General features: G+C 34.2%; 1 protein-coding gene across 5 annotated transcripts in view; it reads left to right on the plus strand.

Annotated features, from left to right (window-relative positions):
- MKLN1 (muskelin 1) overlaps positions 1-17034 on the plus strand; it is a 315619-nt gene that overhangs the window by 228561 nt on the left and 70024 nt on the right. For all 5 annotated transcript variants that reach the window (XM_058530101.1, XM_058530106.1, XM_058530095.1 and 2 more), the window contains 2 exons: positions 9202-9279; positions 12195-12260. In XM_058530101.1, the coding sequence (XP_058386084.1) occupies positions 9202-9279; positions 12195-12260 (144 nt within the window). The remainder of the gene's footprint in view (positions 1-9201; positions 9280-12194; positions 12261-17034) is intronic.

Here is a 17034-nt window from a genome sequence, read left to right on the forward strand (position 1 = left end):
CCCCCTTTCTGATATTTATAATGTCTTTGACTTATGCTCTATGTTTAATGTTGTCTTCTTTCTCTCTTTGGGATTAATTTGCTATCTTTTTATAATTTATTGAGAAGGATGCTTAGATTATTAATTTTCAGAGTTTGTTATTATTTTCCCATATATTCCTTTAAGGATATGAATTTCCCTCTACTTATTTTTAGTTGTGATGTGAAGTATTTTCATTTTTGTCCAGTTCAGTAATTTCATTATGAAATGGTATGGCTCTTTTGTGGGCCATAGTTATATAGAAATGTAGTTTCTAATTTCCAAATACATAAAGATTTTCTGGTTATTTTCTTTGTTACTGATTTCTAACATAAATGCATAGTGGTCAGATTACATACTCTGTACTGATTCCAGTCCTTTGAAATTTGATGAGACTGTATGGCCCACTTTGTTCAGTTTTTATAAATATATCAGATATACTTGGACGGAATGTGAATTTTTTAGCTGTTGGGACAATGTTCTATATATGTCTAATTGATCCAATTTGCTAATCATGTTGCATAAATCTGCTTTACCAATAGTGATTTTCTGTCTGATTCTCTCAGTTACTAAGAAAAATGTGTTAACATGTCCCACTATGATTATGGAATTGTCAGTTTTTGCTTTATATATTTTGAAGCTCTGTTTCTAGATGCATACAAATTTTAAATTTTTTTATTTTGAATGAAATGTTTTATCATTATGAAATATGTTTTTTTATCTCTGGTAATGTTTTGCCTTAAGGTATAAATTGTCTTAGATTAAGACATTTGCTTTCATTTGGTAAGTATTTGCATAACATATCTTTTTCTGCCTTTTATTTTCAGACTTTCTGTATCCTTTTTTCAAAGAAATATCTCCTTTAAATTTTGTTGGATATTTTAAAAAATCTGCCCTTTGATTTGAGCATTTATTTTACTTACATGATTGAATTACTGGTAAATATATGGGTTAAATACCATTTTACTTTATCTACTTTGTCATGTCTATTCTTTATTTCTTTTTTTGGTTGTTGTCTCTTGTCTTTTTTTGCTTTTTAATCTTTTCGTTTTTTCCCTCTCTGTTTGGAAGTAACACACTCTGTTTATATTTTATTTATGATTAGTCTAGAAATTACAAGTATACATACTTAACAAAATTTATCAGTGCATTTTTCCTCTTCCCATACAAGGACTCAGTGGACTTTCAACTCCCATCTACTCACCTTCCAACTCATATGCTATTATTGTCTTTTATTTTGATACCATATTCAAGGGCCCTATAAAATATTACTATTCTTGTTTTGTACAGTCAGTGTCCATTAATTTTACCCAAATATTTACTATTTTTTTTCCTCTTCCTTACTGTTTGCATGTTTGATCTTACATCTAGGGTCATATTCCTTCTGCCTTAAGCACATCCTTTAGAATTTCTTGTAATGCAGATTAACTCTCAGTTTTTGTTTGCTTGAAAATTTTATCTCTTTTCTTGAAGGATATTTTTGCTGGATATATGATTGTAGGTTGACAGTTGTTTTCTTCTAGTACATTTTGGGTATCATTTGACTGTTGCTTCTTTGAATGTAATCTCTCTTTTTCCCTAGGCTCTTTAAATATTTTATCTTTGTTTTATGTTATTTTATAGTTATATTACAGGGTGTCTCCAATGTGGCAGCCCTGTTAACTATTATGTATTTTGGTTTTCTTTCAATTAAATGTATGTTGCCTTTGTCTGTCTTTTATTTTCTCATTTATTCTTTCTAGCTACACATTTATGTTAATTTTTCAGGCTTTTTTAAATCCTTTACTTCATTTCCATTACTATATTAATAGTATGTTCTCTCTTTCTTACACTTTGGTCTTCTTTTCTGTGATGTTTTCATTTTTTCCTTCCTCTTTTCCTTTAACTCGGACAATTCATGTTTTATTTGCTTTTGTTGTCTTGCTGTGTCTTTTTCAACTATTTATATCTCTGCTTTCCAACTGTTTGTATCTTTAATTTGTGCTCATGTTTTATAAGGAGTGTTGCTTACCTAACTTTTTTATATTCATGGGAAAATATTTGGCCATTTTCATCTATTACATGCCTACATTTTTTTGTTGAATCAGATTCTTTTGCCACTTTTTAAAATTTCTTTTTTCCTTTCCCTTTTTTTATCTTTGTATAAATTCTGAGTTGATTCTTTTTTAGTATTATTACTTTTTGAATGAGATGAGTTTTTCCTAACTATTTTAAGGAGGTTCTTGTGGGTCAGGAGCTTGGTCTGTGTTGCAGGATAGCAAGATTTTTCCTTATGATATTGCTTTTCTCTTAGGATAGTGTTTCTTCTCAGCAGTACTCATAACATAAATTCTCTTTTTTTTTTCCCCACCTGACTGCCAGACAGCTTCCTGAAACATGGCTTCTTCCCATAATTCCTGCTCATTCATCCCTTTGTGCCTTTGTTTATGCTGTATTCTCTTCCCTGATTACTTTTCCCTTTCATTACTATTCACTTCCAACTCATTCTTCAAGGCCATCTCTTTCAAGATAGCTTCTTTTATTATTCCCGCACCTCACTTGCTCTCCCTTCTCTTAACTCTTATTAGCCTTTGTGCCGTATTTCTCATTTTGTGCGTAAAAGAGTGTTAGTTTAATAACTCTACAAGTTATTTACCTATAAGTGAATTTTTAATCTTTTCTTTTGAATGTAGTCTCTGTTTTTGTGAGAAATCAGTTTGATAGAAGTTTGGGTATAGGTAACAGTGCTGTTATCTATGCTTTTTTTTTGTGATCTTGGATGAGGTTTGAACGTTATTCTTTTCTTTTAGTAAAAGCTTCCTTCCTAAGTGTCATTTTTTAAATCATGTACTTTTTAAGAGAGTATTCACTATTGGAGGCAAGAACAGCTTGTGCCTAGTTAGGACTCTATGAAATGTATTTACTTACTATAGTCATAATTTTAGGGAAAAAATGAGGTGATGTTGGACCTGGAGACTTGAAATAGTTTGAAAATTGTTAGCTACTGGGTCTTAGTGTGCTTTCTCTTAAGTGATATTTTCATTTCTTTTGGATAGTTTTACTTTTATCAGACCCTTCTGACTTCCTGCTTTAGATTTTTGTCAAAAATAGATGTAGAAATATTAGCAACTTCCTGACTTCCTCTTAAAACATAGAAGTAGTTTTTTAAACTTAGATAGTTCACAGGCATGTTTAAATGCGTCACTTTTTAATTTGTTTTTGAGACTTTGAAAACAGTGTAATGGGTGTTCATATTTTTGTAGATGAGAATGTCATTGTTTCAATAGAGAGCCTAAATTTTTTTGCTGAATCATATAGAACATGTACAAGTAAGTATACCAAAACAAAAGGCTTATTAGCAAGCACTTTCAAGACTTAGAAATATAAGGAACATGGTGAGATTATGTGGGATGCAGGGGTGTCAACTTTTTATTTGTTTTTAGATACCTGAAAGGGAGTTCTTTAATGTTAAAACAAGGTGCTGAAAGCAATGTATTTTGAAAATATCTTTTTTTTTTCCCCCAACTATTCTTTTTTTGTGTGTGTGTGTGAGGAAGATCAGCCCTGAGCTAACATCCATGCTAATCCTCCTCTTTTTGCTGAGGAAGACCGGCTCTGAGCTAACATCTATTGCCAATCCTCCTCCTTTTTTTTCCCCCCACAGCCTCAGTAGATAGTTGTATGTCGTAGTTGCACATCCTTCTAGTTGCTGTATGTGGGACGCGGCCTCAGCATGGCCGGAGAAGTGGTGTGTCGGTGCGCGCCTGGGGATCCGAACCTGGGCCGTCAGTAGCAGAGCGCGCGCAGTTAACCGCTAAGCCACGGGGCCAGCCCTGAAAATATCTTTACCCTGCTTTAATGTTGGCATCATTTTTATTGCCTCAAGGATTTCAAACTTATGGCTGTTTGATTTCTAGAATTTAAACTTGTTCTATTAAAAAGTAAAGTTCCTTTAGCATGTCTCTTAACAGGTTTGAAACAGAACTTACTGTTTACCAAACCTAAATTTTCCAGTCGAAGGTCAGAGAGGGCAAAGGCCTGAAGAGGGGTGTGACTTGGCAGTGGGTTTGGGATCTAGTGGGACAGAGCTTAAGTTATGTGAGCCTACATCTCTTCTGAGGACATCAGGAGGAAAGGTCTTGAGATTGGGGAGAGGAGTCTGGTTATGAGCCCCATTTATATCAGGAAGTTGAGGTTTAGACGGCACAGTGAGAAGGGTTCAAATCTTTTCCCGTTGTAAGACCTTAGGCCTAACTGCTCACCTCGTTGAACCTCAGTTTCTTCTCCTGTAAAGTGGGATGCTAACTTGACCTACTGACGATTTTGGTGACCTTTGCAAAGCCATAGCTGGGTGGTTTCATCCAAATTGAGATCCTTGACCACAGAGGATGTGTTCCCCAGCACCACCAGAACCAGATAAAGTCCTTGCACCTGTTTTTGTAATACAAAAACATTTGCATTACAGCTTTTCTTTTTGAAAGTATAAAAGAAGACTCTCAAGCATGTTATTTCATTGAAAATAGCTGTTAAATATAACCTGTAATCTGATCTCGACTATTTATTGATAACCCAGTTTCTCTGGCAAGAGGCAATAGTATGTATTAGAATAGATTAAATGAGGGTAGTCTTTAATTTATCATGTTTCTCTGCAAAGTACAACATAGTTTTTTTTTGAGTCGTTGTAGTATTTTTTGTTTGGAGTGGTTAGATGTTTAATATTATAAAATGAAAGAATGTCAAGAAGTTAATAATAGAATTGGATAGTTGTAGTGTAGAGGGATGTGAGAGGGCTGGAACTTATAAGTTTCTAGCTTTTGTGTCTTCTGTTAAGTCATGATTTCTCCAAAAGAAGAGGTGTTTTGTTTTGTTTTTGTTTTTTGGTAGAGCACCTAGCTTCTCAAACTAGCCATTGCTTATATGGAACAACTTCCAACTGATAGGAATGCTTCTGTTAAGTAAGTGATCTGGAGTAGTCGCAAACCAATGTTCTAGAGAAGAAACAAAACATATAAAGTAAACTTTAGCCACAGTAGCCAGTAGGTCTTTATTTAAGAGAAGGATTACATCTTTTCATTTAAATTATAAATGGTATATTTCAACTGTTAGTTTTATTCCTCTTTTATTTTATTGGATTTGTTTAATATTATAGTAGAATTATCTGGTATAATGAGTTTTGTTTCCCAAAGTCTTGCTTTTTTTCAAGTGTTATTGAATAGGTAAATTTTGCCATGTCTGTTATTATAGTATTTTATCTTAGATTGTAATTAAAAAACTAGTCTATTATGTAAGTGTGTTAGTCTTTTATATGTGTGTATCTGTATTTACATGCAGTCTATGAAGAGTTGAAAAGATGTTGGACTTTGGAATTAGGCTTTTATACCTTTTGTTTAGAGTTCTTGGGCATGTTATTTAACGTCTCTGAACCTTGATTTTCTAATCTTTGCAATAATTAACAATGACTATTGCATAGGTTTATTTTAAGAAGTGAGTTAACCTGTGTGGTGTCTTGCACACAGTAGGTACACAGCAGGTCTTTCTTCATTGGTAAGATCTTTTTAAAAAATTACTTCCAGATTTGATAATGCTATATCTAAATAATTTTCTTCGGGTTTTCTAATAGTCTTCACAGCAGAGTAAGGGATACCAAAGAGAATTGTGTGACCTTTAGACTAGCAAAGAGAAAAGGAATTGATGAGAGAGAAAAGGAGGCAAATTAAAAAGTTCCCAGGGCAATTTTTTTTTTAATGTTTACTTCAGTATTCCGCAAGACAGTGTGACTTGTCAGGGTGCCAGTTGGTACTAGAAGTATGCTTTATTGGGAGTAGGAGTTTTATGAGCGGTCTGTTTTAATGTAAGGAACTTAGTCACATTAAGATGACTCAAAGGAAGTGTCAACCAATGTGGCTAGGAAAGTCCCCCACCCCCTGCTTTTTTTCTATTCTGAGCATTTATTATATACTGGGCATCTCTGATGTTATGCTATTAACTGTCATTATTCAGGAGAAGATTAATCTTATCTATCTAGGGTAAGATCATAATTTCTAGTATTTTAAATTTGGAGTACTTAATATTTTAAATTTTGGAAGTAGTATCCTCTGCAAGCCTGATTATAAATCCACTGGGCATATTTGGCTCCCTGTCCTTGTTAAAACAAGCTAATGTCCATGTACAAAGCACTGCTTGTAGAAACATGTCTAGTGTGCTGTGTCTAGAGAGCTGTGAAGAAGGGACATTTCAGGGTAATGAAGTGTGTGAAAATGGGCTTATATTGGTGATAACAATATGTTACAAAGTTCTTCCAAAGTTTAGAAAATAGTTCCACATATTTACTTGTTTTGTGACTTTTCTTCTGCTAATGCTCAATGCAAAAAATTGGGAAAACAGAAGAGTACAAAGAAGAAAACTGCAAATCAAAAACCGAAACCATCCTAATCCAGCCAACCAAAGAACATCACTTTTAACTTTTCGGTGTATGTCAGTGTTATATTTTTTCCATTATGTGTGTCTGTATTTACAAAATTATTTTACAAAAGTTGCATCATGTTTGAGAGTTTGTTTTTTTAACTTGGAAAATTACTGACAGTGTTTTCTTAGGACAATTGCATTTGATAGAAGCGAAACAGCGTAAAGATCTTGATGAGTAGAGTATTTGTAAGCTTTTCAGGTTAGTAAGAGTGGGGACAGAAGGACTGGTTGAAGAAGCAATTAGAGACTTTAATTTTACCTGCGATGTTTAGAGTGACTTTAAAGATCAGGGATACGGTCGTTCATCTGATTAGAACTGTTGCTTTGATCATTGCCCTGGAAGGTCTTTGAAAAATTTCTTCCCAGTGGATTGTGATTTCTCTTTGAGAATAGTTACAGAAGACTTAAGGGGAAAGAGAAGGTGGAGACTTTTCTAAGATGAACATAAGGTAGAATTAGCCAGACACACATAGTTCCAGTAAATATATTAGTTCTAACAATGGTGGAATCCTAGTATGCCAGAATTTGGAAGGAACCTCAGGCTCTGTCCAACTCTTAAACACCAGTTTTACAGATAAGGAACTTACTTATCAAAAGTCATGTAACTAATTAGTATGGGAGACTTAGGTAGTGTGACAATTGGTTATTATTAAAAAATGTGAAATATATTACTTTTCTAATTTTCTCTGTTTTTGCTTTGTATTTTTCATGTCTACAATTTCCTTATCTCCCTCAGTTTTCTACTCATCTCTACATATTCCCATCTTTTACTTTTTCTTTCTTTCTCCTCTTCAGTTAGCCGTTATGGAGAATTAATGTATATTTTAAAATCATTGTCTTTATTGAATAATTTTATCTTCTCTATTTAAGGTTTTTTAAAGAGGGTTATTTAACTTTTGTGTCCCTTTCTCAAAACTGAATAAAATTTAATTACTATGTCTTATTTCTATGTAATTCTAAATTTATAATTAATATTTTTACTATCATCATTACTATTAATAGGAGCCCCACAATGTTTTATCTGATAAAAAGGATTTCCAACTCTTGTAATGGGGGAAGAGTATTGGTCAGAGTAGGCTGGATGGGGCAAGAATTGTCAGAAAAGCCCATGGGGGAGTAGATTACATGATAGAAACACTTTCACTAAAATAAGTTGTGAATCTACTGATTCCCCTTACTTTAACAGTTAAAATATAAATGCTAATTTATGAGTGCTACTTTAAAAAGAATATTAGAAATTATTTTTTTTTGCAAGAATTTGAAAAATTCCAAAGCCAAAGAAAAAGAGAAACTAGATGAGTGTGTGAGATGGAAGTTTGCAGTTAAAGCCATCTGAAAAGACTTGAAAGCTGGAAGGTGTGGTTACAATTGAGCTTCATAATTATCCAGAAAAGAAGGAGATTAGAGAGGTTTCTGTAAATTACATTCTCTGGTGAGTATACAAGCCATGGAGAACAGTTTTACTTATAAATTTTTTGGAGAAGTATTTGCTTTTAGTGACTAAATGAAGCAAAAGGGAAAAATTTTATTCAGATTGAAATCAGAGTCAAATGACATAATTTATACTAAAGGTAACTTTATAAATTATAATCTATTTGGGCTCATGTGAAAGAAAACCCTAGTTTAAAAACTAAGAAAGTGTTATTATATCACATAACAAGAAATCCAGAGGTAAGGTAGATTTCATGGTTGGTCCATTCAGTATGCACTTTCTTTATCTCTCTGTACTCTGTCATCATTGTAGAATTGACTTCATTCTCATACCTCTACAAATTGGCTGTAGCAGTTGTGTACATTGCATATAGATATGAAGATTTCCAGAGGAATAAAAGTAGATTTTTCTTCTCTGTATGTCCATTGAGAAGTAAAGAAACATTTCTTTAAGGCCCCCTAGAAGATCCTCATGTTTCATTAGCCAGAATTGGTTCCATACCATTCTGAAACTAATCTTTTGTTGAGGACCATGGGATTAGGGCTTGATAATTATTTGGGGTAGAATGGATGTATGTGGGGAGTTCAGTCTCCATGACCATTATAGTAACTAGTGTATACACAACTCCTCTTAAGTAGATTAAGAATTTATTAATGAAGCAGATTGAGAAGTAAGTAAAGCATAGTGAAACATGAGTCCCAGCCCCACCACCGAAGAGCTGTGTGATTTTGGTTAAATTCTTTAATTTTCTAAAAACACATTTCCCCATCTGTAAAATGGAAATGACAATGCCTGATTCATAAGGTTGTTTTTAGAATTAGGTAAGTAAGACAGCACAGATTCTAACATTTAGTAAGTATTCCATAACTATATTACTATTACTCGTACTTTTATCTCTATGTAGTTTTCTACTCAAAGAAACTATGTAAAAATGGAGTTTTTACTTTAAAGGATTAATTTAGTTTTTTCCTGAAGGTTATAAGAGCCTAGACCAAAGTTGTTGGAGCTCCCATTTTTTTCTCTAGTTTTCTTGTATAGTAGTGAAAAACGAGGAAAATGTAGTAAGTTTAATATGAGCTGCCACTAAAACAGTTTGTTTACGTGTTTGTGTCAATTAATATTTTACTATTCATATCTGAGGTAGCATGAAAACTGAAGTGACACATAGTTTATGAAAATGTGCTATTGTGTTAATGATATTATGAGTAATTTCCCTTAATCTAGGCTTCTACATTTTTGTCTTTTTTTGTTATAATAAAAAATGTAAGCTAATTAAGGTGTAATTCTCTCTCATTCTTTATTTGCAGATGGCTTGTTCAATCAGTATATCAGTCAACAGGAGTATAAGCCACGATGGAGTCAAATCATTCCCAAAAGCAGCAAAGGTAAGCCGTATGTTCTAGGTGGTGGGTGCTTTTGCTTTAATGTCTCAGTTTCATTTTTCCCAAGGTAGCTCAAGTTTCACAGTTAATGTGAAACTCGTTAGTCTGTTAATGAAAAGCAGATGTTTAAAACAAGACATAGATTACTTAACTAGATGGCAGAGTTAGTTTATCTTACATTTTTCTTTTAAACCTTTTGTTTTACTACTATAAAAACTGTGGGCAGTTTTTACACAGAATACCATCATAAACTGCTTTTATAGAGACACTGTAAAATTATAGGCTATTGTGTTGTAATGCCATATGTGTTCCTGAAAAACCTTAAGTTCTGCAAAATTGCTCACAAAAGCTAATAGGGTTTATGAGAAAAGTAGAAATGGGGTATACCATTCTAAATCTATGGAACTTTATAACCAGATACTAATAAAAACTAGTCTAGTAATCCTAATAAAAATAAGTACTAGTATAGTTAAATCTTTACAGGTATTTATATTGAGCATCACAGTGAGATTGGAGCCTTAAACCTGGGGCTCATGCTTCCTTCTTTGAGCTATAGACCTCAGAGGGCATTTGCCTCTAATAAAGACTGTTTTGATCAAAACTTAACATCTGATCCAGGGTGTAGTCTTCATTAACCCATTTTTTTCATATAGGGGGAAGTTTTTGTCACTTGTTCATCTGTACTCACTGCTGTGCCGGATGGTTAACATAGTGGAAAGTATAGCAACTTTTTAATGCAACTACTTGCATGAAAGGAAGGCAGTTCTCTGGATGTTAAGCTTTTTCCCCATGGTCTTCATATATTGCTAAGGTCTTCTCTTTAATTTGAGAAAGCTATCCCCTGATGGTTTTAAACAGTAATATGTGGAGAAATTGCTTATGAACCTCCATAATTTCTGCATTATATGATCATCATTCTCCTATTCTGTCAGACATATATGAGCTGATTTTCTTCACAAGAACACATGTTGTAGCTAACAGACTGTAATTGTGTATTTGAAAACTAATGGATTAAATATACAAAATGCAAACATACTGAGAATAATTTATTTTAGTATTTTCTTAATCTATTATTTAAAGTGGCAATACTGACTGATTAAGGGGAAGAAGGAAGACAAGGGCAAAATTTCAATGATGATGAGCTGCAAAATCTAAACCTAACTATGAGAAAGAAGAAAGAATTTCCAGAGGACTTCTGAATGATTAGCCCTTGAATACAGTAGTAATGAAAAGCTTCAGTTTTACATCTTATTTTCTGTATATAAGAACTGACACTTCAGTCTTTTTGTAGTACCCCTGTGGAATTAGTGAAAAGTTTGATGTTCTCTATTGTATATAGGAGAAAGCTGATACAGGGAAAGTTATTAGCCAAAGTAATATACAGTCTTGTGTCACTTAATGACAGGGATATGTTCTGAGAAATGTGTCGTTAGGCGATTTCGTCATTGTGCGAACATCATAGAGTGTTCCTACACAAACTTACATGGTATAGCCTACTACACACCCCAGCTATATGGTACTGATCTTATGAGACCACCGTCATGTATGTGGTCCGTTGTTGACTGAAACATCATTATGCGGTGTATGACTGTATTTCAACTAATGGGAGAGTTATAAAGAAAACCTTAGATTTTCCGGTTTATATCAAGTAAGACATTAGAATCCTGTAACCTATTGAACCATTGAAATAAAGTTATTTCTTCATTTATATGAGATTTGGTATAAAGTAAGATTAGGTATAAGTTGAACAATAGTTTTCCTCTACATAAATTTAAAAGTTTTACTGATTATATTAAAACCTGCCTATTAAGCTCTGTGATGGAAGTAAGAATCAAATGGAAGCAAATCTTAGATTATCTTAGTCAGTACTCAAGTTAAAATAGTTGGTAAATTATGTGGTTTCTGAAATATTGGCACAAAATTAATACAGTAAGGAAATTATCATTAATATAAAACTTGATAACATGTTACTTTTTAGTATCTGGTTTTATGAAATTGAGAACCGCTCATTATGGGGCTGGCCTGGTGGTGTAGTAGTTCAGTTTGGTGCGCTCCTCTTCGGTGGCCCAGGTTTGCCGGATTGGATCCTGGTTGTGGACCTACACCACTCATCAAGCCATGCTGTGACGATGACCCACATACAAAGTAGAGGAAAGATTGGCACAGTGTTAGCTCAGGGCCAATCTTCCTCAAGCAAAAAGAGAAAGATTGGCAACAGATGTTAGCTCAGGGCCAGTCTCCCTCACCAAAAAAAAAAAACTGCTCATTATACAAATAAACTGTGCCTGGAATATGGAACTGAGATCTAATTCTGTAATTGTTTTCCGCTTTCACTTTGTCACTCCATTTAGTTTGGAGATTTTTGACATGTTTTTGTGGGATATCTTATGTCTGCTGATTTATGGCATTAGTCATAAATACATTGAAGATAGCTTCCAATTGCACTAATAGCCTGAAAGCAATTGGAAAAAAGAACAAGATAATTATTATAAACATAGTTTTAAGTCATATTATTTCTTTTATGAGTCCTTTTACATATTATTATTATTTTTTTTTGGTGAGGAAGATTAGCCTTGAGCTAACATCCGTTGCCAATCCTCCTCTTTTTGCTGAAGAGGATTGGCCCTGGGCTAACATCTGTGCGCATCTTCCTCTACTTTATATGTGGGACGCCTGCCACAGCATGGCTTGATGAGAGATGTGTAGGTCCATGCCTGGGATCTGAACCTGTGAAGCCTGGGCCGCCGAAGCAGAGCGTGTGAACTTAACCACTACGCCACTGGACCGGCCCCCTTTTACTTATTCTTAATATTGAAAGAATAAATGTGTGTTATTTTTACTACTCATTACAGACTTGTGATTCTGGATTTGCAGTTGTTCTGTTACTCCTTGAAAAGAAAATATTGTTTCTATTTCAGGTGATGGAGAAGATAACCGACCAGGAATGAGAGGGGGCCATCAGATGGTTATTGATGTTCAAACAGGTGAGGAATATTTGCAGTGGAAAGCAAATTTTAAAAAAAATTATGCATTTTTAAATATCAAGTAAACATGAATATATTTCTTTCCATTCATTACAAAGGTTAAATGTTATTGGCCATAACCGAGTAGCAAAGAAAATAGGCATTAGCCACAGATATAACGTAAACTAGACAATGGCACATGAGGGAGAGGAGGCTGCTGCTGCACAAATGAAATTAGATCACCTAAAAGAAATGTAATATGCAGCCTTTTATAGCTGCGTGTGTGTGTAGTTTTATATGTGTTTGATTTTCATAGTAAACTGTGGAGTATTTCCAGATTTTCAGTGCATTTATATTTTAATGCCATCATATGAGAATTATTGCAATAAAAGAGAATTAAGATATATTTTTAGAAGGAGAGAATATCAAATTAGGTAGCTTAAGTGTTGGTATATCCATTAATTGCTAAACACTGTTAACAAGCCTATAAATAATTTCCTTTAGTTATTCTTTTTTGCTACCTTTTGGATTTTATTCTGTAACTTTTTTTTTTTTAAAGATTTTATTTATTTATTTATTTTCCCCCCAAAGCCCCAGTAGATAGTTGTATGTCATAGCTGCACATCCTTCTAGTTGCTGTATGTGGGACGTGGCCTCAGCATGGCCGGAGAAGCGGTGCGTTGGTGCGCGCCCAGGATCCGAACCCGGGCCGCCAGCAGCGGAGTGCGCGCACTTAACCACTAAGCCACGGGGCAGGCCCTATTCTGTAACTTGATACCAGAAATTTTCCTTAGGTTTCTACAGTTTAGGTCAGCTTAAATACCATTATATTTAGAGGTTAATTTTAAAATTATAATAGGTTTCAAATTACCGTCTTGAAAAGCAAATAATACCAAAAATTTAGTATAATTTTATGATTTGATTTTAGAAAACTTTACTGCATAGAGTGCCAAAAAATATCCATCCAAGTGATATTTTACTTTTTCCAAGTGTAATAAATATTCAGTTCTGTTATTGTGTTATGCTGACGCATAGTGCATCAGGAATAAATAGTTTTTATTGACTCACATTACAAAATAATTAAGAATAAAAAATTTACTATACAGATAGTAATCTTCTTGGGATTAATGTATTTTCACAAATATTTTGTAAGTAACAAGAAGAGAAATTATAATATTTCATTTAAAATTAACTGCTAAATTTGTATAGTAACCTGTGAGTTGGTTTAAGAGTATTATTAGGGTCACTTTGGAAAAGGTTTATTTCAGGGCGTAGGATTTGCCTTCCTATTCTTGACCCCTCTTCCCCAAAGCCCTTTCCTCCCACAGAAATAGGTTTGACTCAGCTGTAGAGTCTTAGGCATCTTTTTTTTTCTACCTGGGAGTCCAGTAAATATACATATGCTTATATATTAAAGAACCAGATTTATATATAAATTGGTTTTTTTAATCCAGAAAGGTTAAATACTTTATGAAAATAGAGATGAAAATTTGTGTTTAGATTGTCTACAGTAGCTTTTTCCCTCTTTTTTGAACATACAGTGGAATTTGTAATGCTTTTCTTTTTCAGTCATACTGAAAATATTCTTAAATGCTTTTTTAAAAATTTGCTAGTAATATACTAAAGAAGAGTGTTTACTTGAAAAGCTTCTTGCATTTTTGAAACAAAATGCTGCTTTCCCTAAATCTGAAAGTAATATGGTTTACTTTAACCGTTAATGCTCACCTTATCAGAGAGCAGAAGGAATTTTCATAGTGCTTACTGTGTTGATTATTATGGGAGCTAGGCCATACGCAATAGGTAAAGTACGTGTGTAAAAGAAGAGAAAATAATTTTCCTCTTTTTAAAAAAATAATCCATGAGATTTGAAAATGGAAAATAAAGAGATTCAAATGATAGGCAAATGTCCTGACAGAATAGTGTGAGCAGAGTCGTTGAGGATTAAAAGCTAACTTTTCAGGTCAAGAGATCCTTGAAGTGAAATAATTACAGTAGAGTGATAAAAGTCATTACAGTAGAGTGATAAAAGTCCAAATATTTTTCTGTGATATCTTTGTCTTATGCACTAAGGGTAAGATTTCAGCAGACTCTTGGTGGTCAAGGTCCTTATCCCCACTCTCTTTAAAAAAATATTTCAAAGAGTGGAAAAGAATGAATATTTACTTGATGTGCTTTAGAAACAATAATTATAAGAAAGCATACTAAGAATGACTATTATAGTTATGAGATGTTACTCTAGATGGGATCTTTAAAGGAAAAGTCTCTTTTTGATACCTTTTGAGGATTTATATAGGTTAACAAAGGTCTACAAAGAAAAATTGACCTGTATCCATACTTCTAGTATTGGCACTAGTTTATAAAAAGTAATAGAAGTGCTTTGGAAATATATTTTTAAGCAAATATTTCTACCATAGAAAATTTAGGGACTTATCCTATCAGTAGAAGGATTTTTATTTTGGAGCCATTTTTGTATCTGTTTCAGTGCTTTTTTTTTAAACTTGCTGAATGCTGGGTCATGCTTTATTTAGGCCTATGGGTGATGGTCAAACTAGACTTTCAGCCTTTAAAAGGAACCAAAAACATAAAGTCTAGTATAAGTAAATAATCATGGATGGCCAATTAATATAAAGTTGCCCATAACTCAAATGGCTTGATGATCAATATGTTACCATTATCGCTTATAGTGTGGAAACAGTAGTGACTATACATGAGTGTTGAGGTTGAAAGGGTTTAACAGATTCAGGTGATCCTTTGTGTGAGTAATAGGGATGGCGTATAAAACATGTTAGTGTGGAATTTTTCCTTTTGGTTTTTAAAAAAGTTTAAACAGTATGTTTCAAAGAAGATGCTACTTGAGACCTCTCATCTCCATTTTGATATCTTGAAATGGGAATTGGGTTAGAAGTGATGATTCTTTTAAAATTTATTGTTGACCATAGAGGGGAAAACTAGAAGAAAACATACTAACATATTGACATTCGTTATGTCTAGGTGTTACAACTACCAGTGGTTTTCAATTTTCTTCTCTAAAATGTAGTATTAAAATTTTTTATGATTAATATGTATATAATTTGGAGAAAATTTTATTCACCAGCATTCCTTTTAGGAAGAGAACTGTATTTATTTGGGAAGATGCTTTACGGTACAAAGTAGAATGCTGAGGAGACCTGATTGTAGAAGGAACTATTCTTTGCAATACCAAGGCGAAGAACTTACTTGTTAGGACCAGAGAAAGGGAATGAGAAACATAAAGAGATCTTGTGTTGGAGCCAGCAAATGGCAGAATGCCACACTTGGTGACATGACTCTCTTTCCCTCACCAAAATCTTAGAAGTTTTCTCTAGTAAAATCGAGTTGGGAGTTGATATATATATATCACCAGTGTGAACTGGTGATGTAGTTAGGTTTGGGGTAGGGCAGGAGTGCTGCTTTTGGGGATTCAGGTTTCTGGAAGCAGAGAGAAATGTAAGGAAAGATGCTGTAGGACAGGTCGTAGTAAAAGCTTTGAACTTTCACAAGACTCTGAAATTGTGATTTAGGTTAAGTTTAAACAGGTGTCTGGTTGTGAGAGTGGGTAATCCAGGAATCTGCTATGATCAAGAAAAAACAAAAGAAATTAAAAAGACACTATTCAAAAGCCTAGTAAATTTTAGGGGGCTGGCCCCATGGTGTAGCAGTTAAGTGCACATGCTCCACTGTTGGTGGCCCAGGTTCGGATCCTGGGCGCGCACCAACGCACCACTTGTCAGGCCATGCTGTGGCGTCGTTCCCATATAAAGTGGAGGAAGATGGGCACAGATGTGAGCCCAGGGCCAGTCTTCCTCAGCAAAAAAAGAGGAGGATTGGCATGAATGTTAGCTCAGGGCTGCTCTTCCTCACAAACAAAACAAAACAAAACGTCTAGTAAATTTTACACTGTGCCATTCCAAATCTTTCCTTTCCGCTAACCATTGCTGTCTATATTCCCTTTGTCACCATTCTCTATCCTTTTGGTATTTCCATATTTTCTTAGATGAGGCTTCATGAATGGGCTTTCAGAGGGCCCATGATACTCTTGAAATGGTGTGCAATATTTTTGTTTGTCTGCCTTTGTGGAGTTTGCTGGGAAGATTCCTTACCTTTTTCTTTCTTTCTTTCTTTTTTTTTTTTTTGGCTGAGGAAGATTCGCCCTGAGCTAACATCTGTGCTGTCTTCCTCTATTTTATATGTGGGTCGCTACCACAGCATGGCCGCCAACAAGTGGTGTAGGTCTGTGCCTGGGAACTGAACCAGGTCACCAAAGTGGAGCACACTGAACTTAACCACTAGGCCACAGGCCAGCCCCCATTACCATATTTTTTTAAAGGGTTAAGTACCTCTATTAATTTTTGACATTCAGTGGTAAATACTGCTGAACTAGGTATTCAAATAAAATTTCACATAAAATTCTTTACTCTGCATAGGTAGTATTCATTATTGAAATAGTGTTAAAAAGTAAATTGTTGCCCACCTTTCTCCTAGTCTTAGCTTTTTTCCAGATTATTTATTGCTAAATCTGAGGTGTGTGAGGAAGAGAATAGTAGGTGATCAAGTCAGAGAGGTAGTGAGGGGCCAGATTGTGTTGAGTCTTTTAGGCCTTTGTAAGAACTTGAGCCTTTATTCAGAGTGAGATGGGTAAACATTGTTGGATTTTGAGACGTGCTGTGAACTGGCTTTGCATTTCAACAGAACAAACTGGGTGAAGGGCAGAAGTAGAGAGACCTTTTAGGAAGCAGTTACCAGAGAAGTGATGATCTAGCATTGGTTTATACTAGAG

The sequence above is a fragment of the Diceros bicornis genome, chromosome 3 (assembly GCF_020826845.1).
Source record: "Diceros bicornis minor isolate mBicDic1 chromosome 3, mDicBic1.mat.cur, whole genome shotgun sequence".
NCBI classification, from domain to species: Eukaryota; Metazoa; Chordata; class Mammalia; order Perissodactyla; family Rhinocerotidae; genus Diceros; species Diceros bicornis.